At 58.6% G+C, this 10,579-nt stretch overlaps 1 protein-coding gene across 1 annotated transcript in view; it reads left to right on the plus strand.

Moving 5' to 3' along the window:
• Nucleotides 1–10,579, plus strand: part of NUP210 (nucleoporin 210) — a 95,383-nt gene that overhangs the window by 64,611 nt on the left and 20,193 nt on the right. The window contains exons 21-27 of the mRNA XM_024763426.1: nucleotides 2,571–2,699; nucleotides 3,977–4,104; nucleotides 4,203–4,338; nucleotides 5,637–5,699; nucleotides 5,871–6,050; nucleotides 8,625–8,705; nucleotides 9,729–9,860. Coding sequence (XP_024619194.1) covers nucleotides 2,571–2,699; nucleotides 3,977–4,104; nucleotides 4,203–4,338; nucleotides 5,637–5,699; nucleotides 5,871–6,050; nucleotides 8,625–8,705; nucleotides 9,729–9,860 — 849 coding nt within the window. The remainder of the gene's footprint in view (nucleotides 1–2,570; nucleotides 2,700–3,976; nucleotides 4,105–4,202; nucleotides 4,339–5,636; nucleotides 5,700–5,870; nucleotides 6,051–8,624; nucleotides 8,706–9,728; nucleotides 9,861–10,579) is intronic.

Consider the following 10,579-nt stretch of genomic DNA (forward strand, 5'->3'; position numbering starts at 1 on the left):
GGCCGGCACGTCCCCTCGTTTCCTCCAGTGGTTTGTCTCTGGAGTGACGGGTGGGCACGCCCGTAAAGCACTTGTTCATTGTCCAGTGGGCTGGCAGGAGCTGACGTGCGGACGGGCCATGAGGCCTTTTGGTGGGTGGCAGCCTGACGCCATCTCCCGCTCCATCATCCGGAAGGCGCCTGGACGTCCAGCTGCGGGGAAATCAAGCGGAAAAGGAATCGATTTCCCCACCGCCATTTATGTCTTTGTTTAAAATGCGCAAAATGGCTCTTTCGAAGGAGAGAGAAAGAAGAGGGAACGCCTCCATGCGCCCCCCACGCGGGTCTGGCCCCGTCGGTACAGCGAGCGCGTCATTTCTCTGTGTTATGAAGGACGCGTCGCTCCTGACAGCGGCAACTTTTGCAGGAGGATCAGATTAGAGCTCTCGCTTCTCCCTGTGATTTTTAAATGGGTTCCCTCCGGGGGATGTGTAATAAGCCGAGTGAATCGTCCTCCGCAAAACTGGAGCCCTGTGGCCTCCAGCCCCCAGTCCTCGGCGTATTTGATACCAGGCTGGCGTGGCCCTGGGTCAAACTACACAGCCGTTGTTCGGAGCGCCAGCGTGATTTCCACTCTGGAATCTTTATTAAGCGACTTGAGTCCTTGTGTGAAATACCCTGGGCCCCCTTCATCTGTGGATGTGCCTGTGAGCCCAGTGCTGCTGGCAAAGTTCTCAAGCCCCTGCCGCCTCCCCGGCCCAATGGTTCCTTTCTGGCTGCTGGTGGCATCCAGCTCTGGGAAGTGGCTGAGTGTGGGAGAAGAAGCCCTAAACCGGGGGCTCGGGCACCGTGTTCCCTCCCCAGTGCCGCCCCTTCAAGGCTGGGTTCCCACCCTGGGTGGGCCTGTCTCCCCATGTGTTCACTGAAGGATGTGGGCCAGAATCAGCACTTCCCAAATAGATGACGGTACCTGGGGTTTGCAGACCCCATTTTTACAAAAATTCCCAAGTGTTGACAAAGCCAGGACTGAAGCTGAGCTGGTGGAAGTGCAGGTCTCCTTACGTTAACCAGCGACTTGGAGCTGTGAGCCTGGATCTCAGCGTACTCAACACGCTGGGCAGAGGCCGAGTCTCGGCCAGGTGTGAGGCTCGGTCCTGAGGCTGCCTTAGGGGAGAAGACAGCCTGCGGGGAGGATGCACAGGGAGGTCTACATCAAGTTGGAGGGAAGAGTGGTGCAGCTGCAGCAGGAGAAGAGAGCAGAGAGGCGAAGGTCCCGACCTTCCGGATCAGGGGAGACTTTACCGAGGAGGGACACTTGAATGGGACTGAGGGTGGGAGCCAGCAGGTGGACACAGGGGGAGGACAAGCCCCCAGATCTCAAAGGTGGACTGTGCAGCCCTGAGGCAGGTGGACAGGCGCCAGCTGGCTGGAGTGTGATGGCCATGGGGGAGGGTGTTTTGGGGTGAAACCAGAGTCCTGGGCAAGGGCCAGATCGTGCCAGGTTCTTATAGGATGTGTTAAGGATGTGGGCTCACTCTGGGCAGCCTTTGAAGGCTTCTAACCTGGGTGCAATAGGATAGTATTTGGTTGTCTCCTGACGTTTATCCCCCACAGGTTCTTGACACTGAAATTGTAGTTTTGCCAACACTGAGCAGTTCACTGTACCCACCGCCCATCTCCCACCCCCAGTGAATATAAGACCAGAAATCTCAGGCAGCAAAGCCAGGGCCAGGTAGAGATGGGAGGCAGCCGCGGGGCCCACCCACTAGCTCCGTGACATGCCTCCACCTGCCCAGCCCCCGAGGCCACTCAGTTGAGATGCACGCCTAAGCAACATGACAAGTTACTGCGAGTCCATCCCCAACATGAGAGAGTGGTGATGATGCAGTTTGTCTGGGGAGAGACTCTTCTGAAGGTGGGATCCCTGGAAGGAGGTAGAGAGAGAAGAAAATTTAAAGGGGGCCTTTGGCAGTGAAAGCGTGGAAAACGGGAGCTTAGATGAATTCCTGCACTCCAAACATTTTATGAGGGCTCCACTGCAAACACAGCAGAGGTAGAGGTGAATGTGGGGATGGGCAAGATTCAGAGAGCTCGCACTGAAGACTTGGCGGCCTCCTCGGCCCGTTCCCAGGTTCTGAGAGTCTGTGGGTTCAGATTAGGATTTCTCAGTGAGAGCTTCATTTGGAAAGCAGTGGTCTCACACTCGACCAGCCCCTGACTTGCAGTTTCACAGGAGACTCCATGGGATGCTCTTCTCTTACGGGAGCTGCAGGGGCAGGTGGCCTGGACGGGAGATAGGGAACCCTGGGTGTGAGTCCTCACTCTGCCAAGCTCTGACCACCCCCACCTTGGAGCAGCTTCCGTTTTCTTCTCTGTAAATTGTGCAAAGTTGAAATAAATCTATCCTGGCACTAACATGTTACATCCCAAGCCCCTCCCCTGGCTGGCAGCGGGTGCTCGTGATGAGGGGTGGGCAGGGCAACATGAGGGTTTTCCAAGCCCTGGTCTGCGGTCTCTGGGAGACAGTGTCCCACGGGCGATGGGCTGCTGCCGTGAGCCGCTGTGTGACCACAGCCACCTCTGACCTTGCAGGTGCACCCTTTGCTCCCGGGCACCTCAACCATTATGATCCACGACTTGTGTTTAGCCTTCCCGGCCCCGGCAAAGGCTGACGTTTATGTCTCGGACATTCAGGAGCTGTACATCCGCGTGGTGGACAAGGTCAGTGTCAACTTCCCGATATGGCTCCCTCCCTGCGGAGGCCTGGAGAACGATGGGGGTTCAGGGGGTGTTTTCCTCCTGTCCACCTGCAGCTCGCAGTGCTGTTTCACCCAGCATTCTGGGCTCAGTGCAGAGCGGCCTCCGAGGGTATCCGTCTTCATCTCAGTTGACACCTGTAAAACCTTGGCTGTAAATCCCGCTGGAAGTTGTCCCCACGTTAGCTGCAGCTTGGGAATTCCTGTCCTCTGACTGGTGCAAGTTACTAACCAGCCCGGTACATGCATTGCTGAATGTGAATTTCCTCCCCAGTATGTACGTTTTGGATTCTCAGAAATTTCAGTGGCAAATGAATAAGATGTACTAATGCCGAGTGCTTTTGCAAAATGAATACATAATAGATCTAGGCTTTTCTTTAATGTAAAGAGGGATTTTATATGACTCCAAATACCTGAAGTAACTGCAGTGAGGCTTAAAGAGGGATGCTGTCAGAGTCCTGTCTTCCTTGGGGGAGAGAATAGTTGGTGATTAGAGGGGGACATTCAAGCAACTTGGACTCCTTAAAAGTCAATATTCTCTTAGCCTCAGGTAGTCCTCCTCTGATCTCATTTCCTCTGGTGATTCGCTTCCAGACTTGAGTTCTTTCACTAAGCATTTCTGACTCATGTTTCCCAGAGTTTTCACTGTATATATTATGTGCCACGTATGAACTCTTGGGTCGTTGGGCACTTTTTAACCCCCCACTGTATGCCTGTTGCTATTCTAAGCTATGGATTATCTCTCTAAGGAGATTGTTAGTTCTCTCTCTTTATTGGAGTATAGTTGATTTACAATGTCGTGTTGGTTTCAGGTGTACGGCAAAGTGATTCAGTTATACATATATATATGCTTTTTCAGATTCTTTTCCATTATAGGTTATTATAAGATATTGAATATAGCCCCTGTGCTATACAGTAAATCCGGTTGTTTATCTACTTTATACATAGTAGTGTGTATCTGTCAATCCCATACTTCTAATTTATTCCCCCCCACCCCCCCGCAAGATTGTTAGTTCTCTCAGAGTGGGATGTGTCATTTATGCATCGACGTATCCCTGAGGCCTCTTGAATACAGAAAGCACGTAACCGATTTTCATTTGTTGATGGGCTGATAGTCTGAAGGTCAACTTGGGTCTGTGGGTTTGAGGTTGTTGATGCTTTTGCAGAGAGCCGTAGGGTACCACAGGTGGTGGCATCGGTCATTCGAAGGCCACCCCTGAGTCTCTGTCCCCCTTGATGTAGGTGGAGATTGGGAAGACGGTCAAGGCACATGTTCGCGTGCTGGACTTCCACAAGAAGCCCTTCCTGGCCAAGTACTTGGCCTTCATGGACCTGAAGCTCCGGGCAGCCTCCCAGATTGTCACGTTGGTGTGAGTCCTTGCAGGATCAGGGGTCAGAGGAGGGCATCTCAGGGCATTGCCGACAGGTCTGTCGGGGGAAGAAGTCCCAGCCCCTCCCTCTGTTCCAGGGCCCTCGACGAGGCCCCAGACGACTACACCGCCGTGTTCCGCGTCCACGGCGTGGCCATTGGCCAGACCAGTCTCACCGCAACCGTGACCGATAAGGCTGGACAGAGAATCAACTCAGCCCCACAGCAGATTGAGGTAAAGCTGTTCCTCTTCATGCTTCATGGCCTCGGCCCAGCCCCTGTTGCATGTTGGGGCTTTTTTGTGATAGGCTGGGCGTTTTAGGGGCAGCTCAGGAAGCCACGTGGAGGGGCCGTATTAAACTGCCCTACTGTGTCCTCTGATGAAAAGGGGGCCTTCACTGGTCCCGGGGACCTGGGGCCACAGGAGGGAGGGGCCTGGGTTACTTCAGTCTCCCCGGGACGGAGGGGGTGTGGTGTGGCTCAGGGGAGGGGAGCTACTGCCGCACAGCAGGGGGGTGGCTGGGGAGGAGTGCGGACCGGTCTGGGCTCGTGTGCAGAGGTGCCCATTGACAGTCGGGGCCTTAGAGGCGGTGCGCTCCTCGAGGGAACTCCGGGAGCAGCCGTTCTGGGTGAGGGAGCTCCAGGGCCCCGACACCGTCTCAGCTGTGACGGGAGCCCCACAGCCGCCAGGGCCAGGAAGTCGTGTCCAAGTTTATTCTTCGGCAGCACTAAGCTGGTCCTGCCCCCTCCTCCACCATCTCGGCCACATAGGGCCGGTGGGCTTGGTGTTGGCGGATGTGGTTGGTGCTTCTAGATGGCAGTGCACCTTTCTTCTACTGCTGAGAAGAAAGTCCCGTCTGCCTATAAATCACGCAGCCATACGGAGACTACTCCTCGCGCACAAAGCAGCCCCGGGCCGACTGGCACACCTTACGGCAAAGCAGGGGTTGTAGGGATACAGGAGGAGGACCTGGGGGCTTTGCACTGCTGCAGAGACGGGGGCATCGTCGTCCCTGCCCCTCGAGTCCTGCTTTCCTCCTCTGGAAAATGTTGAGGCCGTCGAAGTAGAGGGCTCTTCTAAGGCAATTAGTCAGTAGGAATCTGGAGACATTTAGTGGAGAGACAACCCCTTCCAAAGAGGAGTTGGGGAAATCTCGAAAGCAGTGGGTTGGAAGCTTGGACACGTGTCAGATCTCGTGGGGACTTGTTGAAACACATTGCAGGACCCCACCTCCGACTGGCGGGGCCGGGGCAGGCCGGGGAGCGGGCATTTCTACAGTTCCCAGGTAGCTTCCACAGGAGCAGAACACGGCCCTGAGAACCGCAGATCCTCGGGCCCAGGGGTGGGATGAGGTCTCGTGGGGACCGCTCGGGCTCCCCCAGGCTTGGCCGGGACCCCAGGCGCTCGCCGGCGCCCCCTTCAGAGGAGTGATGTCTGCGCACCGTGCTTCTCTGGAATTGAGTGTGACTGTGTCCGGCTACAGGAGCTTGGAACACAACGGGCCCCTTTCTCCCTTGTGTCTCCACACCCAGGTCTTTCCCCCGTTTAGGTTGATACCCAGGAAGGTGACGCTGATTATCGGGGCCACGATGCAGGTAGGAACCGCAGGCCACGCCCCCGCCCCACCCCCACCCGCGGCCGTGTCCCCTGCCTGGGGCTTCAGAACGGGCTGTGGAGGGTGCTGGGGTGTTGGCACCCTTGCCCCCGAGGGTGAGGCGTGGGCCGGCCGGGGGACGGGCTGACGGGCGCTGCTCTTCTCCCTCCAGATCACCTCCGAGGGCGGCCCCCAGCCTCAGTCCAACATCCTCTTCTCCATCAGCAATGAGAGCGTGGCGCTGGTGGGCAGCACCGGGCTTGTGCGAGGCCTCTCCGTGGGCCACGGCGCCGTGTCGGGGGTCGTGCAGGCCGTGGATGCCGAGAGCGGCAGGCTCGTCGTCGTGTCACAGGTAAGGGCATGGGCTGCACCGCGGCGGGCACCTTCCGAATCCGCCCTGCACACAGCCTCGTGGGTGAGGCTCACCGCTCCCCAGGTAGCTGGCGGGGTTGGTGACCCGGGCTGGGAGGAAGCCCTGCCTGCTGGGCTGGGGCTCTTGCCAAGGGCCGCCCTCTCCCAGGGTCTTGCTTCTGCCCTCTGAGCCCAAGCCCCTGCCTGTCACCTACCCCCACCAGGGCCAGCGCTGCACTCGTACCCCCGAGGTTGCCCTCCTCCAGACTCAGGCTCCCCGGCTGTTCCTTGAGGGGCAGGGTCCCCAACCAAGCCCCACGCCCTGGGGCCATTCCAGTGCAGGCTGACAGTAGCCGTTGTGACAGCAGACTGCTTTACGTGCCTCCCCGAGTCCTCTCCGGACCCTCTGCTCTGCCCGTGTGCAGGTGGTGGGCCCGAGGGACGGGCTAGTGACCCACGGCCACCACACGGCTGCTCTAGGACCCGACCTAGTATTGCCAGCATCAGAGCTCTCCCGCCTTCAGGTCTTCTTTTCCAGCTGGGCTTGGAGATGTTCTCCTAGCAGAGTTGGGCTGCTCTAGGCTCTGACACACTTGCTGGGTCATGGTGTGTGTTTTTGGAGGCATGTGCTGACTTGGCTGCTGTACACGAGGGTAACTGGACACCAGTAGTGTTTCAGACCTGGATTTATATTTCCAAGAGAAAAAGAAAGCCTGAGTCATCCGCCAGTATCTTTGCTCAGCTAGAAGTCAAGTCATCTCCCCCGCCTCCTCGCTGGAGTGGGGGACATTTCCTGACCAATTTCCTGGGTCAGCAGAGATGCTGGAGGCCGACTCAGGGGAAGCCTCACCCAGCAGGGTCCCCCTGTCCCATATCGGTGGCACTGACTCCAAGCAGGTGAAAGCAGGTGTCTCTTGAGTCTGATCGTTTCTGCCTTTCCCAGGGGCAGGCACTTCCGTGGGCCTCTGGGAAGGACGGGGCAGAGCATGTCCCCCTCTTGAGAAGAGCTCAGGGTGCTTGGATTCTTCCCCGTGTCCTTGGCCTGCAGTGACCTGCAGGAGCGTCGGCTTGGTGATCAGGCCACGCTGGAACCCCGGCTCGAAGGGGGCATTTTGTCCTCAGTGGTGTGGCTGTGGACAGGAACTGGGCTCCTGACAGCGGTCCGGGAGCACCGCCGAGTTAGGAGCACCTGAACACACAGCTCTAGGGCGCTGGGACCCTCTGGAGGGGGTGGGGCTGACCTTGACCCGACACTGAGCGCATCGATTTACTCCTTTCCCAGCAGTTCCACTCTCTCTCCAAGTATCCCGCTTACGCCACAAAGTCCTTTTGAATCACTGGGTGGATGCTCCAAGTTTACCTATCTATTTTATAAAGACGAGAAACCACTGGGCATGTGAGAGTAAAATTAAGGACCAAGGAGGCCCTGCTTTGTTTCTCTCTAAAGAAAGGGTTGCAGCCTCAGGAATGGGCTTGTTTTTCTCCTCCCGGGGGCCCGCGTGGCTGACACAGCTGACACAGCAACTGGCTGGGGATTGGTCTAGAGGACACAAGGCCATGCAGTCCCTCCTGGCCACCCTCCTCTCTAGGCTGACCTCACTGGGCCACCTCTCTGCGCCTCCCATCTGGCAGGCTGGGGGAGGGGCCGGGGGAAGGCCCCGGTGCCCCTTGGTAGATGGAAAGGCTGCACCGCCAGCTCCATCTGAAAGGCGTCTCCTTGAGCCCAGGCAGGTGGGGGCTCAGCCTGAGGCCCTGAGGTCCGCGTGTCCCAGAACGGTATGCGACTCTGGTCAGAAGCTCACGGTTCCATCTGTGCGATTCGGGTCACCCTTAGAATCAGCTCCCAAAGCCGAGGAATAGTCCAGGACTAGCAAGGGAAGACAGCAGTGAGAAGGATGAAGGGAAGGAAGGGAAGGGATGCTAGCTGGGCACCTACTATGTGCCAGGAGTTCGCCCATATCACAAGGCACAGGAGATGGGCTCACATGAGTGTATGTAAAAAGGGCTTAAGGGTTTTAGTAGCCTGGGTTCAGCATGTGTCAGCAGCACTACAAAGAAGCCAGTAAAGTTAGTCTTTGGCCAAATTCACAGGAGTATAGAATTCAGGATGAAGGAGGATATACGGTCTATTTTAATCACACTCTACCTGGCTCCTGCATTTGTCCCGGTACTCTGCTCAGAGACAGACAGGCTGGATTTGGGGTTGGGAGGTCTGGAGACCTGTCCTGTGAGGGCTGCCTGGCCTAGAGAGGAACAGTCCCTGGTCAGTATCCCCAAGTCTCTGCAGTGCTGACCTGGAGCATCTGGATCGGACAGGTCTGTAGGCTCAGAGGACCAGGCTGGCACCCCCAGGAGCAGGGAAGAGGCAGCAGCCAGCTCCACGTGGGGCGAGCCACCCGCAAAGCCAGGCCTCCTAGGCAAGAGGAACATTATGGGTGCCTTCTGACCACATGACTCTGAGCTGGCCTTGGCAGGAACCTCCTTCCTGGGGGAGGGGTGTCCCTTCCCGAAACTCCCGTCACTAGCACATAACGCCTACGCACAGTCAGCCTGAGCCCCAGAGCCCTTTTCCTAGGACCTCGTGGAGGTGGAGGTGTTGCTGCTTCAGGCCGTGAGGATCCGTGCCCCCATCACTCGGATGAGGACGGAGACCCAGGTGAGGCGGGAACCTCTGCAGGCCCTCCTGTCTGAGCTCTCGGAGCAGCCTCTTGGCAGGGGTCAGGCCCTGAGTTCTGCTTCAGGATGAGCTGTTCCCTCTGCTGGGACAGTTCTCCATTCCCTTCACCTGCTGAACCCTGTTTACCCGGGGGGCCAGCTTCACTCCCCTGCCTTTCCTGCTGCAGCCCAAAGGCTCCCTGCCATTCTCCCCAACGGCGCTGTCTCCTCTTCCGCACGGCGCTTACGCCTGTCGCCCCGTGTGGGTGCCAGCAGCAGGTGATGCCTGTGTCTCTACCAGTCTGTCGCCCTCCCGCACCTAGAATAGCACCTGGCACCTTGCAGGAGCCGGTGTTTGGACGGTCTGTAGCTTTCTCGGTGCTTTCTGTGTATTAGTCCACATGGCGCACATAACAGCCCCGAGAGGTAGCTCCGGGGTCATGTCCGTGTCACAGAAGAGGAGGTGCGCACGTGGCAGGCTTAGGGCGTCCGCACAGCTGGCAAGCGGCGGGACGGGGCGCCGACCCACAGCCTGGCTCAGGTCCGTCCCCGCCTTTCGCTGCGTCACCTCCACGTGCTCCCTCTGGTCGGCGCTCGGTCAATTCAGATTGTCGGAGACTGAGTCCACCCCTCGTGAGCAGGGACCCCCGCTAGACTGAGAAAGAGGGGAGCAGGGTAAGCTGTGTGGTGGGGGCTGGGGGCTCTGCAGGTGTCCCAGAGCTAGAGGCAGTCGTTTAGGAATGGGGTCTCCCGGCCGAGCTGCGACAGCCCGCGGCCCAAGAAGGACGGGAGGTGCGGGGCTGGTGCTGTGTTCCGCTCGGTCCTTTGCTGTTTCGTCAGGCCTCCTGGGACCTGTGCTGCGCCTGCCGCTGCTTAGGGAGGAATTGGGTGTAGCTCCCGTTGCCCCGCGGAGACAGGGAAGCACCCAGCAGCGGGCGGCAGCTCAGGCAGTGCCCTGGAGCGTCTGGGAGGTGGGGCTCCGGCGCTGGACCCCGGCGGTCATGGGCCTGGCTTCTCCCTGCAGATGCCTGTCTACGTCACCGGGATCACCAACAACCAGAACCCTTTCTCCTTCGGCAATGCCGTGCCGGGCCTGACCTTCCACTGGTCTGTCACCAAGCGAGACATCTTGGACGTCCGGGGGCGGCACCACGAGGTACCCACCCTCCCAGAGTCCCCCGACTCCATCCCAGACAGTGTTGGGGTGGGAAGGTTCTCACCCCGTGTCTTGCGCTTCATGCCCTCTCGCGGCTCCCTGACTCCTTCTCCCAAGGCTGCGGCCACACTGTCCCTCCCCGGTATCCCTCCCGGCCTCTCAGTCTTGCTCGTGTCCAGGAACCTGGCCACCCAGCTCCCCCATCGCGGTTCCCAGGACAGTCCGCAGCCTTTTCATTTTAAGCACGTTCTTGCCGACCAGCTGTGCTGCACAGGGGCTTAGTGACCTGCTAGCGGAAGGCAGCAAAAACGACAGCCTGGTGGGGACATCACAGAAGTTCCAGAACGTCTTGGGGTCCTGGTCGGGGTCCCCAGTCTGTAGCTTCCGACCCCCTTTCCGAGATGACGCCTGGCAGCCCTGGGGTTTTCTCCAGGTTTATCCCAGGACCCCACCCCTGTCCCCTCAGGCCTCCCTAGGGGGTCCCCGGCCCCTCCCTAAGTCTCAGCTGGAGAGAACGTGCTGCCCCCGTTTGTATGAGCTGGAGCCCATGCGTGAGGAGGGGGGACGCGCCCGGGGTCGCCCAGCCAGTGGGCTATGGGCTGGGTGCCGGCCCTGGTGACTACAGGCTGCCACCCCATGTGGGCCTTGGTCACACAGGACCCGAGTGGGGTTGGTGCTGGGGGTTTCTTCTTGTCCTTTCCATGGGTGGGGGGGGGCGG

Source organism: Neophocaena asiaeorientalis, unplaced genomic scaffold (genome assembly GCF_003031525.2).
Source record: "Neophocaena asiaeorientalis asiaeorientalis breed wild unplaced genomic scaffold, Neophocaena_asiaeorientalis_V1.1 scaffold433, whole genome shotgun sequence".
In the NCBI taxonomy this organism is placed as follows: domain Eukaryota; kingdom Metazoa; phylum Chordata; class Mammalia; order Artiodactyla; family Phocoenidae; genus Neophocaena; species Neophocaena asiaeorientalis.